At 37.3% G+C, this 27,889-nt stretch overlaps 1 protein-coding gene across 1 annotated transcript; it reads right to left on the bottom strand.

Annotated features, from left to right (window-relative positions):
- Window positions 1–1,106: 1,106 nt before the first annotated feature.
- ism2a (isthmin 2a) lies at window positions 1,107–25,145 on the bottom strand. The gene is made up of 6 exons (XM_079852854.1): window positions 24,413–25,145; window positions 16,892–17,131; window positions 13,809–14,094; window positions 8,616–8,753; window positions 6,682–6,750; window positions 1,107–4,574 (listed from the first exon to the last, which is right to left on the bottom strand). Exons 1-6 carry the CDS (start codon window positions 24,539–24,541, stop codon window positions 4,057–4,059), a joined length of 1,380 nt encoding a protein of 459 aa, XP_079708980.1. The 5' UTR covers window positions 24,542–25,145; the 3' UTR covers window positions 1,107–4,056.
- Between the last annotated feature and the right edge of the window lie 2,744 nt (window positions 25,146–27,889).

Below are 27,889 nucleotides of genomic sequence, written 5' to 3'. Positions count from 1 at the left end.
AAACAAAATGTTCTTCCTCTTAATTGGTAATTGAGAAAAGGAGGCAGCGCATGTGTTCAAGGCAACCTAATCTCCAGCGGAAAATGAGAACACAAATCTACTGTTAACTCCATCATGCTCAAATTAAAAACGACTGCTGGTGTCCGTTTGCTGTGACAGCTGTCCACACTTCATGTTTTTGAGCTATTTAAAAACTTTATGAGATGTGCAGCCATTTTACACATCATTTTTGAGGTTGTTAATAAAAATAAGACAACTTGTGGCTGTAAGAAGGCTGTGGGTGGACCACAAATGAGTTCCCATTAACATTATGTTCTGTATTAAAACTTTAAAACAGTTTTAAAAAATGATACACTGCTGTTCAAAATTGGCATCGGTAAGACTTTTTAATGTTTTTAAAAGAAGTCTCTATGCTCACCAAGGCTGCATTTATTTGATTAATTAAAACAGTAATATTGTAAAGTATTATTACAATTTAAAATAACAGTTTTCTATATATTATAAGATGTAATATATTCCTGTGATGGCAAAGCTGAATTTTCAGCATCATCACATGATCATTCTAATATGCTGATTTGATGCTCAGGAAACGTTTATTATTATTATTATCAATATTGAAAATAGTTGTGTGCAATTTTTTCTTTGATGAAAAGAAAATTCAAAAGAACAGCATTCATCTGAAATATAAAGCTTTTGTAACATTATACACCGTTCAGAAGTTTGGGATCAGTAATAATTTTTCTCTTTTTTTGTGGAAAGAAATTAATACTTTTATCCAGCAAGGATGCATTAAATTGATCAAAAGAGACAGCCAATTTATAATGTTACAAAAGACTTTATTTAACTTTTTTAACTTTCTATTCATCAAAGAACTCTGAAAAACACACACAACTGTACACAACTGTTTTCAACTTATAAGAATAATGTTTCTTGAGCAGCAAATCAGCATATTTGTGACACTGAAGACTGTAGTAATGATGTTGAAAATTCAGCTTTGCCATCACAGAAATAAATTACATTTTCAAATATTTTCAAATAAAAACAGTTATTTTAAATTGTAATAATATTTCACAATATTACAGTTTTTTTTTTTTTTTTTTCAAATAAATGCAGCCTTAAAACACTTTTAAAAAACATTTTACTCAAAACATTTTTTCTCAATTTCAACAAATGAAATCTCTTCAACTAAACTCCACATAATTATTTACAGGACTGTAATTAAAACACACATGATATTATCAAAGTTACATTTATTATATCTGGTCAAAGAGTGTTTAATACAACGAAAGATGACTTTAGAAACATTATTGAAGTAGAACGGTGTGTGGTATGGCACTTTCCTTTTCACAGACCAGAAATCCAAAATAACTCAGATTTATATTGTGCATAGAATTATTTGATTATCCACTTCATAGCAATGTGTTACAAAATCAAAAGCAATAAATACTGTACAATGATAAATCTGAAGTTAAAAATGACATGCCAAAATTTTACATTAAATACAATATTCTTAAAAACTTTTACAATATCATATATTTTTTTAAATCAGTAAATTATACAAGTTTAATTCAATATACGATTATATACACATATAGTACATATATTCCATTATCGGTATTTAAATAAAGTGCCTTTCCTTTTGAAGCTCTGAAAGGTGAACTCTTACTATCAAATGTACCTAGAAAATAGTGTATTGTACGTAAACTTCAGGCAGTATTGCAAATTAGAAAAAGGTACAAAGTTTCCCTTTCCAATCGAAATACCCTCATTCATCAGTTTATTTACTGAAAATATTGTGACACAAAGCCAAAGTCAATACTCGGGCAGGTATAAGTTGTGATTTACTTGAATTACTTGTCAGAACTATCCCAGGCTCATTGGAAATACGTACCTGTAGCAACATTTCTGCAAAATGATATTGCGTTGCTTCTTGCACATTTCATTACACTTTCATGAAAGTGAATATGGCAATGTTTTATTATGCTGTATGTTTTATGAATCACAGCACAGCTGTCATTATTAATCAACAATCTGCCCCCGTAATCATAATTTGAGTTAAAAGGAATGAAGGTTGTTGGTGTTTTACAGCCTCTAGTGTTCATTTCAGCTGGAAACTACAGTGAATTATATGCATAGCTACGTTTTTTGACTTTTGCTCAAATGTAATTATACCAAATACCACAAATACCATAAAACCCATGTCTGTAATATTTAAAGTACATATACCATCACAAAGTATTTGAATGCTTCCAACGTTAGCTGGACTGAATGATGTTTTCATGGCTGCCATTTACTGTTATCTCAATGAAAATATCTTTATGGTTTTGCTCAGGTCTGACAGGGATCATAAGCGATGCTAATGTGCTTGGCTTAGTCCTACACTTGTATATCTTTTTCTGCAGAGTTTAGTTTTAGCTGCAACCTATCTGTATTTTTCAAGCGAATGCAAATACCATGATTATCTTTTTCAGAAGATAATCTTTTTCAGTTTAGAAGTTTAGAGTTATAACTAAACTTTACAGGAATGTAGATCTTGAGATGAACCAAATATGAACCATATGCAAGCTTCTGGATGAGTGCATTGGAGATAATTGATCCAATTCACAACGAAAACGGCAATTACATAATGGTTTTGAATCAAAGTCCCTTGCTTAGAATGACAACAGCATTGAAAAAGTCTTTACCTTGCAGTCTCTATCCTGGGATTTGAACTATGCACCTTTTAGTAACAGGTTCAACATCACTCTGAGCGTCTGCAACAGTAATCCATGCAAATACTGTATTCTTATTCATTTTTCTAGTAAAAAAGTATAAAGCAGATTTGATAGAACTATGCTTAAAATCACAAGGTGGGTGTGTTCATTGCTTCATGGAACAGTCATCTGTCAGTGGGAATTTAGGAATCAAATCACCAGCATTCCATGTCAAGATCTCACAAAGAGATCATGATAACACTTGTGCTGAAAAGGGCGGCTTAGGTCCTTCAAACTACATCCCTTGTAAGCCTCCAGGCTTTAATTGGGACTCAAGGATGAACAGAGACACTGAAAGAGCCATTGTATTTAAAGAGATGTTCGTTTACAACAAGTGTCACCTTCACCTCACCTTTAGAGGAAGACTTCAATCCATCAACTGAGCTCTGACAGCCCCCTACACTGGTGTCAGGCGGCTGTCTCATATTGCATTCAGTACAAAGCTGAGTTGTGTTGAAAGGCAAAAAAGAAAACAGAATGGGATCCAATTATACTTCAGATTTTAAAAAACAAGCCTCCCATTGCTGAGGGACGTCTTCTCAAAGGCAAGTTCAAAAAATGGTTTCCTAACGTTTCTCAGAATCCCCAATTCCGTTCCACGACAGTTATGTGCTAAAAGATGGGTCAAATGATCCTGCATAAATATCTGTCCAATGACACAAGGTCTGTGCATATTTGGAGTAACAATATACAAGCTCTAAAGAGTTGAATTGGTTTGCGAACGGTGTGGCTTGTGTTTGATTTGTTTGGACTGATCTCGCACGGGTTGAAGCGAGGCCAGGAGTGAGCTTCAGGCCTAAAGACAACAAAATCGGCATTCTGTTGCATTTTTGAATATCTCGAAATTCTAGCAGCTTTACTGGAATTCCTAAAATGGTGGATCAGAGTCTTTGAGGACACTGAAGGAAAACAAACATGCACCCAATGAAAATACAGTGAACTTGTTCCAGAGAATGCCATTGAAGAACTGTCGCTGAACTTTGTTTGGAGCACGTATGTAACGTCAAAGAAGAAAGAACACAGAAAACTGCATCATGGTCTTCCAATCTGGGCTTTGGACCAACATGTTCAACCAGTGTTGTTGCAGTGGAGCTGTACACAACAGTTTGTGACAGTATCTAAGCTTTAGTCTCCAGACGAATCTCTCTCTACAGTTCCATTTCAGTTTTCAGTATCAGTTAATAGTTTGACTAATGAGAGGTAGGAGGCTTTTATTGCCTTCAAGACTGGTGGAGCGTCAATACTGAACCATGGAATCAAGTGAACGCTGGTTGATTCGATTTGAAATCCAGTATTCCCTGGATCAGTACTCCCTGGCCTCTTCCAGTTCATTCATGTAGACGTCTTCCTGCGGGTTCTCGGCACACTGTAGACCGTTATTGGGAGGCCGAACCGAATGAAAGCGGCTCCAGTCTCCTTTACACAGGATCCACGGGAGCACGTCCACTTTGTAATGAAGTTCCGGGGAGAACTCTGTGCTGATGAGGTTGGGTGCTCCGGCCCCTTTGCCTCGAGTGATGAGCTTCATGTGATCGTCGTAGCAGCAGTGCTGTGCAGCCAACGTGGTGCTGTCGAAAGAGAGCATCGAGCGAACGCAGAACCTCGCAGAGGGCTTGTAGATGTCCAGTCTCTCTTTGGGACCGCTGGCATCTCGCCAGCGATAGGTCTTTTGCAACTTCCTATCGAAAATGTTGACAGCACTGTAGACCACCTCGGATGGGTAGATGCAAGGGCAGTTGGGCAATTCGGTCAGGACCTGGTGTAGGTATTTCTGGAGGAAGTCGTTCTTGCAATTAAGCCACTTCTCACAGCTGTCAACATCTATGGGGTAATTAGATGAATTTAATAAGGGTGGCAGACATCGTTTTCTTTTCCCCAATAGTATAAATATTTAAAAATCCTTAAAACATAATACATTTCCTGATTTTTTGTAGAGTTCACTAAAAAAAACAGTAGAAGTAAACAGTAGAAGTAAATCTGTTATTTTAAATATGTTAAGATACACACACACACACACACACACACACACACACACACACACACACACATATATATAATGTAATAATTGTTTTTAATATATTTGATTAAATTAAATTTATTTGTATATATTAGTAAACAGTTTATTTAATACTAATATATTAAATAAATTTGTAAAAATATCTCAACTTCCTTAAAACTACAAACATTTATTTAAGATATTAAGTCTTATATACCCAACTCTCATATACTATGCCAAACAAATTATGGCCATATTGAGATTCATGGCCTAACACGTAATGGGGGTTGTCTCTGTTTGCTGCCAAAATGTAAGATACTGTACATAAAATTTGTGCTGCAGGCAGTGGTCATGCTGAAACAAAGTTGTTATTAACATTTATGTTCCATTGTGACGAGATTAAAAAAACACTTTATTCTGTTATGTTTTTAAACGACTTTCATTATTATTACGGTTAAATGAAAAGAGCTATTACGATCAATGTTCAATGCCAAAAAATGAGAGACCAACAAAAGACTCCAAAGCAAATAGTGGGGGTTTTGGAAGAGGACTCTTTACTTTGTGGTCTCAGTAACACTCTCTGTGGAGCATTTGTGAAAAATGTGAACATCAGATCTTTTACAGTCTAACAGGGCTCCCACAGAGTTCCTCCCGATGAAGTCTCAAAGGAGCTTTTTCTACAATGATGCTGATTAAATGGGTTTTGAACAAGACATTAAGTTAAATTAAAGCTAAGACAAATCAATAATCGTTGATAAAACTAATAAAAGAGCACACTAGAAGCTTGAAAGGCAGTTTGCTGAAACTTCCATTAAGAGATTCAAGTGCAGTATAATGTTGCCTATATCTCAAAAATAAGTTGTGTAAATAGTTTTTTTTTTTTTTTTTAAAGCTTCACTGTGTAATTTTTTTAGTTGATTCTTAGCAAAAACACTTAGTTCTTTCAAAAATATATGTGCTCATTAATGTATATTTACTTCTTTCAAGTAATAAAGTATTCTCGTAAGTTTATAATCTGCCATTGAAAGTACATACGGGTGAGGGGTTCGAATGCCCGTCGCCATGTTGCCCCTCCATCTTGAAACTACATTAGCCAAGGAGGGACATACCTGTAAATTCAAGCTTTGCCTTTCGCGCTTTACACTCAGTGACAGAGACGAATGCGAGTGGGAGATTACTCGCGACTGCCGGCATTTGAAAGATTGCTGATGGAGGATCACGCCTATTTTCGAGGACATGTAGCAGAGTCGCCAAGGAAGCGAAAGAGAGAATTAAAACGTCAACGCGACAGGCAAATCAGCAAGACCAAAGTCAATACTGGAGTAACTTTTCCCAGATGGAAAGAGCTCATGAGGAGCAAAGATTTTAAAACTGACGCCGAAGTTGCCTGCTTTCTTCTCGACAGGTAATTCAGCCTATTTGTGTAAATTCGAAGTTTTATAGTTGCTTGTCTAACCATAGCATGGTTGTGCATAACGCCAGAATGACCTCTAGTATAACTTGCGTTACTTTTCCTCACGTCAATGGTGAAAAAGTATTGTTTACCTTGTAACATAAATCTGTGCTGCGACGGATCACAGGTGATAGTTTTAAAGGCGCAATTGGACGAAGTCGAACTGGAAGCCATGTTAATCTTGGAATAATACGGCCAACGTAGGAGTTAAAACGCCCTCGAAATTGAAAGGAACAGAAACTAATATTCACTGGGTAGTCATATACAATTTCACCACTAGATGGGGGAAAATATCACACAGTGTAGCTTTAATAAAAAATTAATACTGTAATGGAAATGTGGGCATGTACCATGTAAATACCACATTGAATAAATATGGTAATCATTCTGTACCATGGCACAAAACGTACTACGCTACTACCAGAATTCTGAATTGTTGAATGCCCACACCATATTGTACACAAACAAAAATTACCAACCTGTGTCAAAAAGCTCTGTGCTGTTTGCCACTTCGTGAGGAGTCAGTTCTGTCACAGGAGCTATGTCATCTATAGATGTAAGAGAGATAGAAGATATTTAAAATCAACATGAAATTTGAAACAAAACACACAATATGAGCTCAACAATCGTGTTGAAAAAACAACAACTGATTTACACTTAAAACTGGTGGTAACTTGAAAATTCAGATTTGAAGAACTGGTTAAGTAAAATTTTTAAGTTTCAAAAGTTGGAATTTGAATCAAATTAACATAACATCGGGGGTGATTTTTTTATAACTCATCCATTTTAAATGACCTTAAAGGGTTAGTTCCCCAAAAATGAAAATTCTGTCAGTAATCACTCGCCCTCATGTTGTTCCAACCCCGTATGACCTTCGTTCATCTTCGGAACACAAATTAAGATATTTTTGATTAAATCTGAGAGCTGGATGACTCCTCATAGGCTTCTAAGGCATTATAACTTGCTGGCCAAGAAAATGTATTAACGCGTCATATGCATCACACACATGACCAGCGTCGGCCAATAGTGAGCCTACGTGTGAAGTACAACACAGACGCGCTGCGCTAAAACACTACGTGAAATAACTCGAGGCCCAGAGAGAAGGAAATGAAAAGTGGAATAAAGTCGTTATTTTTGTTTGTTTTTTTGCGCACAAAAAGTATTCTCGTCGCTTTATAAACTTAAGATTGAGCCACTGTAGTCACTTGGACTATATTAACGATGTCTTTAATACATTTTCTTGGCCAGCAAGTTATAATGTCTTAGAAGCCTATGGAGGAGTCATCCAGCTCTCAGATTTAATCAAAAATATCTTAATTTGTGTTCCGAAGATGAACGAAGGTCTTACGGGGTTGGAACAACATGAGGGTGAGTAATTACTGACAGAATTTTCATTTTTGGGTGAACTAACCCTTTAAGCCTTAAAGTTGTGCATAATTAAGGGCGTGGCCACTTGAGTGACAGGTGGATTGTCACTGCTGTCACTACTAGCCGTTTGTCTGCTGTCTGTTAGCCGTCACGTCATCTCAGCTAATCCCGCCTCTTTGCCCATTTTCGGTTATCCAGGAGTGACGCACGGTGACGCGCTGCCAAGATGGCGACGGCCGGCTCCGCCTACTTTGGGCTTCAAAAATGCTCTTCAGAAACCTACGGGTGACGTCAAGGACACTACGTCCATTGTTTTATACAGTCTATGGTGCTAAGGTTATCCCCTGCTAGTAGATGTCGAAACTACACTGATTGACTGCAAAAAAGCATCTTTATCCTTTGACTGCCGGTGTATTCCAGCAAAAAATTTCACAAGCAACCCATACATTACAAATATTTCATTATAGCATAGTAGATGTTTTTTTCATCAATCAATTTATTTTTGAAGACTTTTTTTCAGGAAACTTTCTCTTATTATCTAGCTGTTATTTTTCAGCAGCTCAAAATGTTAAAATAAAGTTCTACGGTGTTTATTCAGCACTGTAGAGCCTCACTTAGTGTGTGTAAGCGAACTCATTTTGTGTATGCGCATTTGTGCACTTCAGGTTTGTGGACCGCCCTGTATCAGGGGCTTTTAAAATGAAAGCCCTCATTGAGCTGTCATTCTGAAGCCAAGTAAATGCCTGCTGCTCTCAAAGAACAGTTTCATAGTGTATACAGTACACACACAGAAGGCCAGACTGCTCCTTTTCTAACACGAGTCTGGTGCCCCTGGTGTTTGTTCGACTTCTGCACGCCTGACAGAGATGAATGAGAGGCATTAGTGGAGATTTCCATCACTATCAGCATAATTAGGAGCCGGATGGAATTAAGATCAAGACGTTTTAGGGAAGAGTATCGATAAACGGTGTGCTAACTGCTAAATGCATTGTACATTGTGGGGTTGAAAAGGCCTAAGTATAAGTGACAATATTGACAGTCTCACCAGGACAACGCTCTAAGTCACATGTCCGTGACTCTGTGGCAGTGCAGGCGTAGCCACATGAACGAATCCTCTTCTGATTCCCGTGTCCACAGGTGACACTGCATGGTGACCAGTCGCTCCATTCTTCCTCCTCATATTCTGTAGATGAAAAAATAATTGATGACCGTTTCAATAAACTGAGGCTAAGGAATTCCTCACGCAGCATGTGGGAATGTTATGCAATGCAGGTCAGACCACAAATGAGTTGGAGTAACAGTAAAGGATTTTCTTTTTTCTTTTTTTTCTTTTTTTTTACTTGTGGAAGTGAAATCTTAAAAATAATTTAGCTCAGTCCTTGTACTGAGGTTACACCTTTAAGCGTTTGAAATGTCCGACATACACACATTGACAAAGAAACAAAATCCAAAAACAGCCAAGATGGTGCATCACTCTGTTGTTTGCATAAGGAAGCTAATGATGCGCAACTAAATTAATATTGCGTATTTCTCTGTAAAATATAATCTCTCTAATGAACAAAATGTGGCCCTCCTGGCAGGCCAGGCACGCTTTTTTTTTTTTGGGTAATAAATATGTCAGAGGCAAAGTCAGCCGCTTACAGCTGTGAGAACTGAGCCAATACAAACTCTTCAGCAGGAAGGCAAGGCCTAAGAGCTTAGACGCTTTCCAACAATGCTCTCTTTCCACCACCATGCTAAAGAGATTAAAGTTTCAGAGCACTCATGGCGGTAGTGATGGAGAGAGAGAGAAGATTGAAAGAGAAATAAGTGCACTGTTTCCTCGCTAATGCATTTTGGCTGCGTTGTTGCTGGTTACCAGGTGTTGTTGCTAATTGAAGGCCCACATTCTGATGATGAAGATGTCCACTTGTACTGTCACGGCAAAAAAACAAAATACTGATGACAGATGGACTTTACTGCAAATCGTTCGAAAAACTCTCAGAGAATCATAATAAATAAAAAAATATATAATAAAAAGCTTCACTGTTGAAAAAAAACACAAAAAACATAATTGTTGAATAATTTAATTTAACTGGGTGTTTTCCCATAAAGAAATCCAAACATACTAAATTTAATTCAAATGAAGATCATTTGCTGTTTTAGAAAAAACTGAGTAAGATACATTTAATAAGATACATTTTTTTTCTCGGTTTAAGCATAAACTTTATTACATTTTATTCGATTTATGAATAATATAAGAAATATAAACTTTTCAATGGGGTGAGAGCAACAAAAATATTAAGCAGCACATTAGTAATAATAAGAAATATTTTTGAGTTCCAAATCATCATATTAGAATGATTTCTGAAGGACCATGTCATGTGACACTGAAGACTGGAGTAATGATGCTGAAAATTCAGCTTTGCCATCACAGGAATAAATTACATTTTAACATATATTAAAATAGAAAACCATTCATTTAAATTATAAAAATATTTCACTATATTAGTGTCAGAGTTATGTTCTGTTTTTCCATATTTCTTTGTGTATTTACTTTGCCTTCGTTGTCTGCTAGTTTGACCTAGTTCCCCATTGTGTTTGATTAGTCATTAAGTTCACCTGGTGTTCATCTATCTCATTAGTTCAAGTATACATACTCTCTGTTTGCATTCATTGTCCTGTCTCTTCTATGTAACGTGCTTGTGTTTTCCCTTGAGCTTCTCCTGTGTTCTCCTATGGATTATGATATTAAAGACTGTTTCCTTTTGAGCCATTCGTCTCTGTGTACTATTTACGACAGCCACTCATGACAATTAGTGTTTTTACTGTATTTTTGCTCAAATAAATGCAGCCTTGGTGAGCATACAAGACTTCTGTCAAATACATTTTTAAAAATCTTACCATTCCGAACTTTTAAAAGGTAAAGTGTATAAAAAAGTAGATTGCCTCATTTGCCTAACACTGTGTCCAAGCCAGGCATAATAAAACAACAATTGTTAAAAGCAAACTTTTCTATGTAAATTTGAGTTTCTGTTCTAATAAGCTGTGACTGCAACAAGAGTACCAGGACATTTTAATTTCTATTTAAGCAGAGTTGACATCCGTAGCCCCATCCGGTGTAAAATCCGATTGGTCTGAAACCTAGCAGCCTATCATATATGTTTTGTTATTGTGTTGTTTCACACAATGACACTGGTTTGCAATGACAAAGTGACCAGACATCATTCATTTCCAATGACAGCTGGCCAATTCTAGCAACACAAGAGTTTGAGACTGCACACATTGAATAGACATACATTTGCAATCAGAGAACTTTGTTTCAAATAAAATACCAAAGGCACTATAAGTTACTATAGTAAAACTGTGGTAAATAATTTTCATAAGGGCAGTGGAGAGGAAAAAACGACCTACAGCTATAACATTCGACCGAGCTGTTGCCGAACATGGCCTGCCTGTAATTCTGTGGCTCACCATGATTGCAGAAAAGCGCTTCATTACTGTACGCCTCTAGCGTAGACCACATCATTAATAATGAGGCTCATTTGCCCTTCTCGGTTTCCCATTCAAGCTTGTTTGTACACAACACACTCCCACTCCAAGTACACTCATTAGGTCTATTTTAGATCCACTGGGGCAACAGAGAGATGCCGTTTCGGTTTCGTACCCACATCCTCAGAGGCTCTACTGCTGACATGACCGCAGCAAGCATGCCGCAATTGCTTCTTTTTTGGCTGGGTGTTGGATTTGACCACACACCACCAATGCACTTTCCCTCTAATGATGCTGACAGAACATGGTGCAACACAACCTTAGTGGAGGATCACCCTGAAAGTCAATGACAGATGGAGTTGAAAAATGCCCTAGTGAAATAAAGATGGTAAAAGGATATATGTAGATTGTGGAGGAGTCGGACACTGCAGCAAGTTATAGTTTAATAATCCAAATAAGATCTTATCCCCCGGTTTCACAGACAAGGCTTAAGATAGTCCCAGACTAAAATGCATGTTTGAGCTGTTTTAACTGAAAGCAACTTGCAGTGACATCTCTTAAAATATGTCAGTGCCATTGTTTTGTCTCAAGATGCACACCAGTAATTTTTTTTTTTATATATATAAAAGATACATGTTTATAAAATATACTTAAATGTCCTAATTGAACTAAGGCCTAATCCTGGCTTAATCTAAGCCCTGTCTGTGAAACCAGATTTGTTTTCCCTGTCTTTAATAGTGATAATATCTTTAATATACACTTAAAACCAACACAGGTTTTGGTGCCAGAGATTAAAGAGACACTAATAAAACACCTTGTTGCTTAACTTCATCACTAAAAATAATAATAATAATAATTGTACACAACACACAACCATACAGAATTTTGGGTTGGGTGAAAAATGTTGTAATGTTTCTGGAAGTATCTTATGCTTACCAAGGCTGCATTTATTTGATAAAAAATACAGTAAAGCAGTAATTCTCACTATTAACTAGTTGCTTATTAGCATGCATATTACTAGGATATTGGCTGATTATTCGTACTTATAAAGCACATATTAATGCCTTATTCTGCATGACCAAATTCTACATCCCTTAATCCTACCCTATACCTAAACTAAACATCTACCTTACTAACTATTAATAAGCAGTAATTAGAAGTTTATTAAGGCAAAAGTCGTAGTTTATGGTTAGTTAATAGTGAGAAATGGACCCTAATCTAAAGTGTGACCTTCTATTTTTTATGTATTTCAAATGTAATTTATTCCTGTTATGGTAAAGCATCATCTTCAGCATCATTACTCCAGTCTTCAGTGTCACAAGATCCTAGATAAATCATTCCAATATGCTGATTTGCTGCTCAGATCTTATTATTATCAATTTTGAAAACTGCTGTGCTACTTAATGTAAAGTAATATATTGGTGGAAACCATGGTACTTTTTCAGGATTCTCAATGAAAAGATGTACAGTATTTACTTGAAATAGAAATCTTTCGTAACATTTTAAATGTCTTTACAATAAATCTCACTGAACCCAAACTTGTGAATGTTAGTATATCTCGTGAGTTTGCAGCTAAGCACTACCTGTTTGGAAATATTTTTTTCAATCATTAATGCTGCCACCTAAAGGCACTAAAAATGTGCAAAAAAAGCTTTATACTATATAATATTATACTTCCCAGCAGTTGATATTGTTTGCCAATTTTTAAAACGTCTCACACATAAAAGCACAGTGACTGAATGCTTCAACAATATACTCAGGCAATGAATATAACTTTGGAGTGAAAAAAAGGAACTTTTCATTCCAAGGCCTGAGAACTGCCACAAATTCTTGGGCGAACTCAAAGGTCTAGACCGTGTGAATCGCAGCGACCCGCCAGTCGTGGGATGAAAACACAGCAGACGTTTTCTTTGTCAGCCCAAGCATGCTGGCCCTTCTTACAATCTGCTGTCTAATTGAACACAAATATTGGTTGTTTAGCCAGTGAAGAGGCCCTATATGCGTCGGGACCCAGGTTTCAAACAGCTACATTTTCCAAGCACTGGTGTCAACTTCAAAGACGACACACAAAGCTGATGCTCAAGCCCACTGTCACTAACGTGAACCAGACGTAGCGTTTAGTTTCCTCCTGCAATCCCTTATTCAATACTTTCATTGTGTAATCTTTTCTTCACCGCAAAAAGGTTCAGAGCACTTGATGATAGGTTGTGTTCAGCTTTTTAAGGATAAAAATTAAAATGGTATTTCAGCACTACGGTTTGCCCCGTATGTGAACATTTTGAGGTAATGATCTGCCTAACCGACAAAGAAGCAGTTGAGTGGCCAGATAACATGCGTACCACAACTAATATTGTGATAATGTATTAGGACACAAAGCACTGGGTCGCCTTTCACTGTTTACCGCTGATAGGCATCGAGAGAAAGTCTCTAGAAGTGGCGACAGGAATGACATGTTTATGTAGCAGTTCTTGAGCACAACCCTCAAAGCATAAATCATAATGTCAAGACTTAAAGAGGAGGCTGGGGCCCGCATTACTGAGGAAATCAGCTAGGCATACGTTCCAAGAAGCCCCAGCATAAGCGCTGATACTTCCGATAACAAGGCTGAAGAAAAACAAAAACTCAAAAACTCATGGTTTCTGATTACACAGTTGGAAAAACATGAAAAGAGATTTATTAGGGTCAATTATTAAGATTTTTCATCATTTTTGCACAGCAACGGGGATGTGCGTCCAAACTCTCTCTGGCAACAACCTCCTGTGCTTACCGTAATTGTCCATGGAGTCCCAGCCCTTCCATCGTCTGTTCCAGTCTGTACCCACACCACTCAAAAGGGAATCTTCTCCCTCGTAGCTGAGGTCCCCCTCGTTTTCCTCCAGACTGCCTTGCCCGGGACCTTCTTGACTGGAGTCATGGTATTCCCAGAACAGTGGCCAGAATAGCTTTTTATGGCCCAACCACTCTTCTGAGCTCAAAGACCAGTCATTCCTGCTCTCCTTGGCCAGATCCATCTCAATCTCCATCTGTGGGTTGTCCACAACCTCAATGGTAACCTATTGGAGAGATAAAAGTTAAATGTTGATCTGCAAAAAAATGGATATGAGAAAATTGCTCTACAAAACCCAGCTTAAGGGGGTCAAGCTCATTTTTGGAACCAGGTCCAGCTCGACCAGGTCCAGTGTCAGATCAACAAATAACCTTCCATAAGTTCTAAGTCTTCCTTTATATCCTGTTTTTTTTTCTCCAGGTGAACTATTGTCATAGTGGAGAAACATTTAAGTTAGCAAGTTAGTTCAATTCAATATACAATACACACTGCCCGGCCAAAAAAAGTCGCTGTTTGGATTTAAATAGGAAAATGCTTAAGATTTGATCATTATTGCAGTGATTATGTTTCTAGCATGTTATATGTTTGGCGACAGTTCTTCTAACCCTAATCGATGGAGTGTGTAGCTTTTAATTTCTTAAACAAGCATGTAGGAAGACACATCATGGCCATATTCCAGGATGACAATGTCAAGATTCATCAGGCTCAAATTGTGGAAGAATGATGAAGGGAGCATGAAGAATCATTATCACATATGAATTGGGACCTCTTAGTCCAGATATTCATTGAAAGTCTTTGGGATGTGCTGGAGTAGACTTTACAGAGGGCTTGACTCTTGCATTGTCAATACAAGATTCTGACCAATTATTGATGCACCTCTTGATGGAAATAAATGTTGTAATGTTATTTTCATATTTTTTTGGTCAGGATCTTGTATTGACAATGCAAGAGTCGAGCACTCTGTAAAGTCTACTCCATCACATCCCAAAGAGAAGATATTAATTTTGTTCCAGTATCCTTTAATTAATAATTGTATACCTGAATGATAGGATATTTGGTTTAATGGCACAGACATCTAAAGGTAACTCTATCGCTCCCTTGAGTACTGTTAAGTATGTTCAAAATATTTCAAAGTTTTCCCTTTTTTCCTGTTTGTTTATTTTGAAGGATGTTTTGAGGTGACATATTTGTTCTCTGCATGCTTGGGCTCGTAGTGCCCGAGCCAGGCAGACCAGGAAAACGATAGCAAGTGTTCCAGCAGGCCAAGACAAAGGACTGGTTGTTTATTTCCCCTACAGCGTAACAATCTGATGGCTGCAGCAGCTGTTTATAAAGGCATGGAGCAGTTTAGAGCGGGTGATTACGCTACTGTAACTGCCCTGTTTACAACAGTCGGCCTCCACCTCCTCCTTGAACTAATCATGACTGTATTCTACTCTCATACTTCCAAAAAACACAACAAAAGGACAAAAAGATCCAAGGTTTAGATCGTTGGAGGTCCATTAAACTGGAAATTTAAGTTCAATGACAACAAAAATGACATGTTTTACTCTAAAACTGCAAGAAAATTAAAGCCCTAAAACTAAACAAGTTGTGTTCCAAAATTGAGGTTGATATCTCAAAAAAGTTAGCTTTCAGTGAGATTTTGATTGGCCGCAGTACCAAAAGTTTTCACTAGATGAAATTCGTCGCCCATTCATTTCCAATGCGGTAATTTTTGACCGCAAGAACCGCAAGTGTGACTATTTTTTTCAGGACCATTTAATCTTTTCGAATCATGCTCATGACTTTTTTTGTGTTCACATAACAAGTGCCGAAACCTTTACCAAGTTCAGTATCATTCCAATGAAGTAAAAAAAAAAAAAAACCTAAACGTATTAATAATTTTTTTCGGTCAAAAGTGACCGAAGAGCAAAAGGAATCTCCACTGCATTACTTTATCAAGTTCTTATCAAATTTGTTACCACTATGAATGGGGAGTCATTGAGAAATTAGTTTTAAAAAAGATGATAACATGAGAGATCATTTCTCAAAACGTAAGAAAGTGTTCAGTACTTTGGAGACCATTGCATACTGATGTATTAAAAGCAAAATGTTCACATATATTTACATTGGCTGCCGCCATATTAAAGACACATAAAAACAAAATAGCTTTTTCTAAAAAAGTAGAGAAGATGGACCCGTCCCACTTGGAAGACTCTGGAATTTTCCCTATTATAAAAGTCAATTTGCTTACCAGGGATCTCCTGTGTATTTTTTCCCTGAAGTCTAACTTCGTTTCCTCTCAAGTCCACTTACACACATAAACTTCATAACAGTCCTAAAAATATAAAAATCCCTTCTTTACCGGTGTTGTAAAAGCATTTAAAGATTGGGATCTGCTCTTGGAGGGAGCATTAAAAGTGGCTGTTAAAATAATACTATGGCCTTTCACCTTTTGGATTTTCTTTTTGGTACACTGTGCAGAAGTTTGAGCGGAATAGCTGAAATGAGCTACACCGGTATAAAGGTCTCGCTTGGGGTAATTTAAGAGGCCTCTCCGGTTTAGGAGCAGCTGTGACATGACCAGCAACAGCGCAGAAACCTGAAGTCCCTACTGCAATCACAGCAGCAATAACAGTGAAACAATGAGTGCATAGGTTAATTACATACACCACAAACTGTTGCCAAGTAAAATCAATCCATTACCCAACTCATTATACAATGATTTAGTTCACTCTAAGGAATGAAATGACAAGGTTTTGGGAACGGTGAGATGTTAAACATATCTGGAATAACAAACTACCGCCATAATATTAACAACTGTCTTTAAAAGAACTAATGCCAAAATTATAGACGTACAACAAAAGAAACCCAAGACCCCCAGGACACGAAATGACTGATTCAGTTCATTTACCTCATTTTCTTGTGGTCCAACAGTCTGTAAACACTGTATTTTTTCTTTAAAAGCATGTATACACAGGAAGAAACTTGACTCTGAGGCAATCAAAATGACAATAAGGTGTGATTGGGCCTGTTCTTACTTGAATGTTGGGGTTTTGGGAGCCCAGGTCTGCGTTGGCAAGGTCGGGAAAGTTCTTCAGGTCTAAAATGAAGGGTTCATCTTCCTGTGGAGCAGGTTTGGGAAGGACTCCCTCTGAGCGAATCTGCGACCATCTCCTCTTATGACGTTGAGGCGAAGGCGGCTCACTCCTAAGTTGGTTCCGCCGCTGAATGTCCTGTAGCGATTGTCTGACATCTTTGGAGCCCCCGTGACCTCTGACCTGGGAAGAGCACACATAGTATCCTATTAAAATAACATCTGGTGATCGGACAAGCTTTATTTAGATGAAGGCACATCATTTCTTTACATATAAAGCCCCCAGAAAGGCCCAAAGATAAATGCTTCTTAGAAATTTCGTCATGCACGTAAAGATGGTTAGAGGATCTGTTTTAGTTCAACACCATATCAAATCTATACAGCTGTGACCTTATAGCCCATATGAAAAAGATGTCTGAGCTTCAAATAAACCCATCTGGAGTGAAATGTCTAACACATGACAGCATATCAGGTGGATTTTGGAACGAGAATAGTAGAAATCATGGAAATAATTTAAGACCCTTCTTCTGCTTTAATGATCCAGGAAAAGCCTGTTTCCCAGACCTTTGGAAGACTCCTTCAGTCTCTTTTAGGGTTTTCGTATACAAGAGCACTCTTCGAGTTCTTTGATTTCCATGCTGCATATCTGTCAATCGATGCTCCATTGGGTTACCATTAGTAACATCACAAAACAGACAGCAGAGAAACATCAACAAGCAAGAGGAATTGCACGCTTGCTCATTCTTTCTCACAAGTCTGAGACAGTCATGGCTCACTCTCTTGACAGCTGTTTGACATTACGGGTAATGCTGCGCTCAGTGGATGGAGAGGGACTGTGAATTCCTGGACGAAGACTCAGTAGTCGGGACAGTGCATGCAGGTAAATGATTACACATTAAGGGATATATATCTCTTTCATCTGGTTTACTTTAATATGGAGACATAAAGTCTGTGGCGGTACAAAAGAAGTCTTCCCAGTTGTCCTCAAACCATGAGAGTCCTCCAATGCACTTTGCTGCTTGTTACTAATCATATCAACCTAAAGTCTCAAGCCTCAAGAATGAGGCAGGTGATTTTCAAATATATGAAATTTTCTATAATATGCTATTTTCAAATAGCCATAAAGTGCTTAAACTCTTATTTGATTTATAATGTATTTAAATATTACATTAATATAATTATCTAAATATCTATAATGATTTATCACTGTTTTTTCAAGCTGCATCAGTTCCTGTAATGTCCTAATTATTATTCATAAAGTGAAATACGAATATGAAATCATAAATCAACTAATTATTATTCATAAATTAAGCATGGACTCAAAATTGCCCTCTACTTACTGTATTAATAAATGTAAAATGATCAAATAATAACTAAGTGTATATAATGAATTATCTGTGATTTCTATGTTGCTTAACTGATTACATTTATATGTTGAAGAAAATGGTTTGGATGAGTGAACAGAATTTATTGAACAGAATATAGAACTATTGGTCATGGATCATTAAAAGTAAGATACAAAATTATTGCTAATATTATTTTTTCCCACCCACACATCCTGCAACTGAGTTGTGTAGGATAAGATCAGGGACATTTAAGTGTTATAAGTAAATGGGGTCAATGTTCATGTTGTCTTTAACTGCATGCATTCTCCAACATGCAATAAGCACCAGATGAAACTCAGTTTAGACTTTACATTTTGGGTCATGCTGCGCTTCAAAGACTTTTTGTGGAGGCCCTGTCAATAAGCAACCACAGACTTAAAAAAGAACAGCAACATACACACGCATAACTCAGAAAGCAAGAGACACATATGTCCTCATCATGACCACATCATACTGCAAGCCTTCTCTTTCAAATCTCCATCTCAAATCCTCACAGATTCAGAAGATGAGTCTTCTTAGTGTGTTATCCCTGCTCTTCCTCATCTACAGACTTGGTTTGATGGCCCCAATGTTCCCTTCTGATGCATCAGAGGAGAGAGGTGGGGAGTTGGGGTCTGTCTGATCAAAGCCTCTCTCTACTGATCATGCGTGGCCTGCCTTGTCTCACTTCACTGCCTGTGTCTCTCCCACACGCAAAACAGATGTCCTCTGCCCCTAGACGATAAACTCCACCCTGGCGCTCTACTGAAGTTCATCATCACAGGAGGTGGGGAGGAAAGGAAGCTCTTTTAATTGTTTTTACACAATTATTGACATACAAGCGACAAACGTTTCTATCTAAATTCAGTATTTTATGATTTGATTGAGATTTGTTCTGCACATATTTATTTCACAGATTATGTTAGATAAATTGGAATATTGATAAAGTGGTCAAAATGCTTCAATAATAAAAATAAAATGTGCGACAATACTTTAAAATCTAGTCGAGAAAGCTTTGTATGCATTTAATGTTGTCATTGTCTTGTGCGTGGGAGTGGTTACTCTTCCTGTTTGAAACAGCAAACACACACAGCCTGAGTCGTGATGTCGGATGCAAACAAATGGCTCCTACTACGGAAATGTTCTTTTCAAATGAGTTTCTTTTCAAAATTCACTTCAAGAACTAAGCTTCCTCCCAGTTCATGAACTTTTGCATGATTCTATGCCATTTTGTAGTATAAATAGTGTGAATAGTGTGTTGAAAATTAAAAAAGGCAACATGCTCTTCAAATACCCAGATGATGCATGTGTGGAAGTGTGGAATGTTGGAAATTTCACTCACTCAACTGTTCAGTTTCAGACTCCAATGTTGGAAGACAATACCTTCTAAAATTCATGTACTAAACGGTTGAGGATAGTGCATAGTGTATTCAGTAGGGGTGTAGCGGTACATGTATTTGTCCTGAACCGTCACGGTACGGACGTCACATTTCGGTGCATAAAGTCAGACTACGAATACAGTCAGTCACAGGCGATCCACACTCCAATCCAGAAGGGGACGCGCGCAGCAATGTAATGCTGTTTGCTAACCGCCACAACAGGAAAAAGAGCAGAAAAAGAAAAGACGTTCTATGCACCAACCCAAAACAAGGGGTGCGTCCCAATTTGCGTACTTATGCTCTTTTCTATTACATTTTTAAGTATAAAAAGTGCGAGTAGTGTATTCACACTGAAAATTACAAAAAGAAAAAGTGCCATTTAAAATTGTTTTGCATGTGACAGGCTGATATTAATAATGATATATCATATATACTGATATATGTAACTGCAGGGGCGTCTGACTCAATTTTTTTTGGTTGGCACGTTTGCATCAATGGACGACAAAAAAAAAACAGTTAGTATGTTCATCTGCATGAATATTCCATAGCCAGGAATCTATTGTTTCTATTTAAATCTCGTTTGTGCAGAATATTCACGTCTGACGTAAAGGGCATTTAAAAGACAGCAATACGGCTCACTAGGATTTTAGCAGAGTAAATGTGTCAGCTAAATGAACCTCTAGGAAGTGCACAGTTGGAGTGCAGTTGGGAACTACTGTCCATTTTTTACAGTTGAGTTAAAAACCAATGGGATGTTACCATCCACAAAGTTTTCTCTGCCTGCCTGTAGTGAGTCCAATGAAGGATCTCAAGTGTTTCCTCACTTTGTGAGCCTTCCAGAGATCTTTCATACCTTTCCCTTCAATCATTCTATAATCAAACCTCTGAGAAAAAGTCACGCCAAGATAAGCTCCTCACTCAGCGTCGCCATTTGTATTAGTCTCTTTCTTCACATGGGTGAAACTGCTTACCCACCAGCTGAGACGAAAGGGATGGCTAAGATTTCACATGAGTGCTACAGGTTAATACGAGAAAAGGAACTTTAAAGAATACTTTCCTCAGCTCACAACAACTGACTTGAACAGAAGTCCCTGAAGGCAGAATTCCTGATTCTTCACAAAGTGGGCCAACAGAAACAGAGGAGGCAAGACAGCAAGGCCACTCGCGAGCAGAGTGACATGGTAAGGATGGAATCCTGCCCAGATCCTGGCAGAGACCATCCTTGTCCTCATGCCTTTATGTTGTTCTTTCTCTATATTTTTTTCTTCCAGCATACCGCCATGTTACAATCTGATTCTCTTGGCATGCCTCGACAGCATCAGTGTACCATGTGTTATCTCCTCTCACAAACAGTTATTGTGTTTTATGGGACGTGCCATCTGGACGGGCGCTGAGACCTAAAAGAATAAACGAATACGCCCCTGCCAAAATAAATACCACACACACATGGTCTCGGGCTGCTTTGAGCTGAATATGCTGGAGCCGAGGTGCCACTACAACAAGGGCAGGGCATCAGGGCACTGAAGCTGGAGAGGCAACAGAGTCCCAAAGCACATGAAACATTTAGAGTCTGATTTCCCCAACACCCTCACAAAGCATTACCTCTGACCGCCTAGAAAGAGAGCAAATGGGACGCATTAGTGACGGAAAACTGAGCGGCTTGTTCATAATTCAATAAAATGGATGGATTTGATTATGCTCTTCCAAAAAAAGAGAAGTAAAAGCACGTTTTTCTTTGAGTCAAGGATTAATCACATTGTCAAAAGTCCTTAGTCCTTGACGACATGTCATGCAGTTAAAACTATGGAAGCTCATTTCTGCCTCAGTGTGAAAAAATAAAAAGGTAACTGTGGCACTAATTCATTTCTCATTAATTCTTGATTTCTTAAGTTGCCAATTTATATCTCAAAATTGCAACTTTACATCTCATATTGCATCTTTTTTGATCATAATTGCGACTTTATAGGTCACAATTGGAACTTGTTCTTTTTTATTGCAACTTTTTTCTCATAATTGCGACTTCATGTCTCCCATTTGTAAGTTAATTACTTGTAATCGCAACTTTCTCGCAGTTTAGACTGCATGTCTTACAATTTCAACTTTATGCTTATACGATTGTGGTTTTATTTCTTGTTTCTTTATTTCTCACATTTACCTGGATCGTTTTTTTTTTACAATGGTGGAAATAGGATTCCATACAAACCCCCTTTGTGTGCATCAAGTGAAACTCAAGGATATAATGCCCTGATGGATATATCCCACACAGATCCATGTCTGGCTTCTCTCAGATGCCTTGTGTCAAAAACTGTTCATTAATGTCATCTATCCTGCAGAAATCACATTCCATGTGGAGAATTCCTGTTGACACTCAATTACCAGCTGGTACTAAATGTACCAGCGGTACTGTACGCATTGATATCAACTCTATTAATGTTATAAATAAAATAAAAATAAGTGAATTGGATACATATCTGCTCTTTTACGAGCTTCAGATGTTTATAATCAGATCTCGGTGCTGCACAACATGTTTTGTAGGGCCAAGATCGAAAAAATAGTTGTACTCAGCAACATGCAGGCACGTTATTAAATCTATTTCTACATTCAAGCTGATGTGTGTGTTCTGGTGGTTTTTGTGAAATATTATCTGGTGTTTCTTCATTAAATTCTGAATATAGCTTTCACAGCATCTAAACCAGGGCATTCGCTATATACTTTCAAACAGATTACGGTTTACAGTTTCAGCTTAACCTCAATTAGAGCACTGGACATTTGAGAGGTTTCTGCGCCCGAGTCATCCAGCACAATGCTAAGAAACGGCAACATGAACTTCAGAGCGGGGCTCAAGAATTTGGCGCCATTTGTGGAATTGGTGTCTGCTTGGGTCGAGGAGAGGAACAGCCCAGTGATTATTGGGCTTATCAATTATAGCACCAAGGCCGCTGAACTCCTACCCGGCCCTGTGGAATTTTATAAGACGTTGGCGTATTGGATTCCAGCTGGCTGTTTTGATTAGTAAGTGTCCATTTTTGTGTAAAGCAAAGACTTCCTGTTGCGCAGGGGAAACAATGGCCCTCCCATGTCTGCCTGAACCCCGGTGGCTACTTTAATAAAAACATCTTTCCCAGTTGGCTTAAAAGGTGGGGGAGACATGATGTTTTCAGACAGTGCACAAAGACAGTCTTGTATCACCCGAGTATCGCCGCATACTGTTCTGCTTTCTGTCAGATCTTCGCACCCTTGAGCAAGATGTGTTCTTAACCCCCCGCTCAGGTTGTGCGTAGTGAGTCGAGTATCTGCTATATTGATCGATTCACATGCACATGCAAGAGGGGCCTTAGTTTTACATCTAGGATAGTGGACTTATGTTCAAAATTCTTTTCAGAGGGGAAATGACTATTAAAAGGCAGCCTGGGGTGGGTTTGCATTTCCTCTCTGCGTTAACACTCCATAAAGCTGATCCATGAAAAAAAGTCACAGCATAACCCAGGATTCAGTGTGACCTCACTTTGCTGCTGAAGGAGAAATTAATGAATTAAATACCAAAAACAACCTGTGGTTTATCATTTAACAGATGGGGAAAATTAACCACCCAGCCATTCCAGGCATTAATCACACATTAACTATGGAAACTGTATTTTCAGTGTGGTTTGACCTCAAATAAACTTTATTCTGGTTCTTTCTGGAAATATGATATGATATGATGTAATAAAAAGATTCATACCTGTTTGACACCTGATGCTCTATGAAAACTCCTTTAAATGCATTGAGTTTTGAAGCATATTGGAAGAGACAGAGGCTAGTTGTCACAGCAAATATCAAATCACTTTTCTGGCCTATATTGCAATTCATAAATGTATCCTTTTAAACAGACAACTTGTGACAATGTTTCATGACCAGACATTTATGACAGCCACCCTTGTCTTGAGAACATACTTTCAGTTAAAATATATAGAAACATCCATGTTTAATTGGATGGTATAGTTACTGTAATATACAATTATTGGTTGAAAGACCTAATCAGGTGACAAAAGATTTCACAGACAGTTATTGTGATTTTATTTGATTTTCAGAACATCTCTGACCAAGATGTCCATATAATCTGGAACATTAAGGCCTGGTTCCACAAACAGGGTTTAGATTAAGCCAGGATTATGCCTTAGTTCAATTAGGACATTTAAGTAGCTTTTATAAACTTGCTTAAAAACATTACTGGTGTGCATCTTGAGACAGTGACAAAACAGTGGCACTGACATATTTAAAGATATGTCAGTGCAAGTTGCTTTCAGTTAAACCAGCTCAAACACGGGACTAGACTTAAGCCTTGTCCGAAACCAGGGGTAATAATTATTCCATGTGACTGCAGATCTAGTTTTAGATCTAAAACCATCATATGTTGAAAAAGATTTGAATGTCACTCAAGTTAATTTGATCTTCTGTAACTTCAGTATAGCTTTTTTTTTAAATGTACAATAAGTGCTAATGGGATCAAAAACCATCCAAACAAATTTGATCCTGGATCTAAACTGAAAATAATAGACTATATATATATTTAAATATATATAAAATTTGTAAGTTGTGATATGAGATAAAGCAATTAATTTATATATGGATCAACTCTGCTATTTCTGTAAAATGAAATGTTAAAAAAAAAATCTTAAAAACTTGACTAATAACAACAACAACAAAAATAATAATTGTAAGTGTCAGTCATAGAAACCATACCTCTATAGATGTACCACTCTTGCTCTTGATGTGATTTGCTGTGCGTCTTTTTGCAGGGAACCCCTTTGCCAACAGAAGACAAAGTGTCAAAAAAACTGCCCACCGTAGAGCTTGGCTTCGAATCAGCATGACTTCGTAAAAATAATAAGAAAGAGTTTTTACAATGTTTTGCGACTATGCCACACTTTTGATATGTTACTATGAACTGCACTCAATCCTCTTCAGTTCCAAGGTGCATTTGTGTCTCTTTCCATCCCTCATATAAAACCAATCCATTTAAAACGTCAGAAGGACATTAAACATGCTCAGCAGATTCTCAATGAGCAACAGAACAGCCTTCAAGAGTCATGTCCGCGTGTCCCTCAGATCCTCTGACTCTGAGAGGTTCTTGGTTTCCAAACGCATTTCAGCAGTTCCCAAACTTCAACATTCCTCTCGGAGTTCTTCGGATTATCTTCCATGTGTAGTGAGTTCGCCTCTATCCAGTGTATATGTATGAGTATGAAGAACAGTCTTCTTTAAGTGTGATTCTGCGGTGGATAGCTCCTTAATCACGCGTCTCGCGGAGCGCACTGAACAACTGAAGCTCCAAGGCGCAAAGAACATCAATCCTCGCTACCCGTGAATGCAGGTCTATGATGCTCTATGGTGCACACAGAAGTCTACACCTCATGCAGGTACTGTGGTAAAGGACCGTCAGTAATTCACTGGCTGGATGAGACATTCATCTACCTCCGCTTGTGTGACGTCTCTGGAGGAGGGGTTCATATAACCCCACTGTGACTGACTGACTGACTGAATGAATGACTGAAGCTGCGTGGGGTATAAAATCCTCATGAGGCCCAGAGAAGAAAAATGTTTTGGTGTAGCCTATCTAAGACATCATGTTTGGTTCATATTATAATTCAAAAGTTCAAAAGTTTGTGGTCAGTATAAGATTTAAAAAAATTTTTTTTTGAACATTCTTTTGACTATAAGTAACTTCCAAATTGCAACTGCATGTCAACTAACTCTCATTAGAGTATTGATGGTCTGCTTAATGTCTGCTAATTCTTTATTGTGATGGTCCTCCAACATACATGCTATACTGACTAAGTAAACTACGTCAACTTATTCTAACCCGACCAGTCTACTAATACTCTACTAACACTCTAATGAGAGTTAAGTATGTAGATGCAGCATACTTATAGTCAAATGAATGCAAAGGGACCAAAATGTGTTAAAGGGACTCAAAATAACGTAAAATCAAATCAAATCACTGTAAAAAAAAAAGAAAGAATTTGCTGCCTTAAATTAAGTACAGTTAACTTGGATGTTTAAGCCATTTCAACTAAAATTTCATTAAGCTGACTTTAAAAATTGAATTGAATCTTCAAAAAGTTGAAAATCGCTTAACTTATTTTGACGAGTTAAAGCAATTGTTGTCATAACTTATTGATCAGAAGATTGTTTTTTACAGTTAGGGTGCATTAAATTGATCACAATTGAGAGTAAAGAGTTTTATTCAGCAAGAGTGCATGAAACTGATCAAAAACGACAGTGGATAACGTTACAAAATATTTCGGTTTTAAATAAATGCTACTCTAAATTCTACTCATGAAAAATATATCAGTTACCACCACACAAATATTATGCAGGACAACTGTTTTCAACACTGATAATAACAAGAAGTGTTTCTTGAGCATCAAATCTGTAGCATACATTAGAATAATTTCTGAAGGATCATGTGACACTGAAGACTGGAGTAATAATGCTGAAAATACATTACATTTTAAAATAGTTATTCTAAATGCATTTTTGTGATCAAATCGATGTATCCTTGCTGAGCATAAGAGACTTTCAAAAATGTTCGTACAAACCACAAACTTTTGAACGGTAGCATATGTATATATATTTTCTATTATAATATATATAAATTAAATATAATTATAAAGCATACATTTATTAAAAGTTGTATTTCAAATTTTTTATAATTTTTGCAAATATAATATAAATTATAAAACTCCTGTCTCAATATTATGTAACTTTTTTGTGAGTTGTGTAAATCAAAGTAAAGCTGAGTTGTGTAAAACCATCAATTCCAATAATCTTACAGTATGTTTTCTCTAATGTGGTCTTGTGGTCATTTATATGAAGACCTCAGAGCTAATAATTCAAAACTATCACACTTGTAATCTAGTAGCCACTGGATTACCGATATAATTTAATTCTGAAGCGAGTCAGGAAATGTCAAAAATTGCAAAGTGAGAAAAAGAAACAAAAGACCTTAACAATACATTTAGTCATTGTAATTTAATTTCCTTAGTAAAACAACTCCTGAACTGATGAAGCCCACAGTGTACTTTGATTCAAAAGTAGGTCTTAAAAACAGTATGTACTACAGGCAGCAAAATCCAAATTGTAGCCTATTAGAACACATACATTGAATTACTTTCTTAAATGCCAGTGTTTATAATATCAAGAAAAAAAATGATTGTTCCCATCCTTTGCTTTTTTAAACATCTCTCAATGTAAAAAAAAGAAAAAGAAAAAAAGTTTATGATAAAAAGAAATATCCCTGGATTTTGATGTCAAAAGGCTTGTGCTAAACATGGGAGAACATACGAACTCACAAGACCAAAGCAACAGAAGCCACAAAACAGAACATAGAGTGTACAGTTCAGCACCTTTAAAGCTTCATAAACCAGCCGATTCGGTGATTACATCCCACATGCTTTGCTGGGAACAACAAAATGATATAAAAATACTCATCAGTAGTATGTGCACTGAGAGCATGCACATCAAGCATGTGCAAATGAGAGGCATCTGGAGCTGCCGTTGATGATTAAAGTACACTTCTACAACAATAAAAGATATGAAGCACGAATAATAAATAAATATGTACATTAGAGAAACACATACAACATAAACTGAAAAGTGTTAAGACTTTGGAAATCACAAGACGATGAACTTCAGTCAATGCTGAGGGAAGCTTATAAAACTAGAGTAAACTCTCTTGATAGAGAGCAATATTATTCATGGCATCCTACCGCACAACTTGTGCTGCAACTTTGGCGATAATGCATATAATCAGCATCCAAGTTTCCTCAGAGGTGAAAATTTGATAAATATGCAGGTTTCTACCTAATCTTCCCTCAGACATAACCAACATCGCCCTCCGCGATTTGTATCTTGATGAAAAAATAAATATCCCGGTAACACAAGAAAAACGATAGCCAGATTGAAGCAAGACACTGGAGCTGGCCGCAAGTCAAAATCTGTGGAAAAAACAACATCTCGAGAGCCAGGTTGTGGAGCTTTTGGAGTTTGATTAAGGTAACCCAGTGAATGTACTGACAATGCAATAAGAAGAACCTGTAATTCCTTTCATAGGTCAAGATCCTCGGAATTATGGGTTCGCTGCCTGTCTGTTCTCACTTACTTGGAGGGGAAAAAATGGTCTGAATGGTTTTTGTACACACAAATGGGTTTGAGGGC

The sequence above is a fragment of the Squalius cephalus genome (assembly GCF_949319135.1).
Source record: "Squalius cephalus genome assembly, chromosome: 20".
Classification (NCBI taxonomy): domain Eukaryota; kingdom Metazoa; phylum Chordata; class Actinopteri; order Cypriniformes; family Leuciscidae; genus Squalius; species Squalius cephalus.
This window is presented reverse-complemented; position numbering and strand designations above follow the sequence as displayed.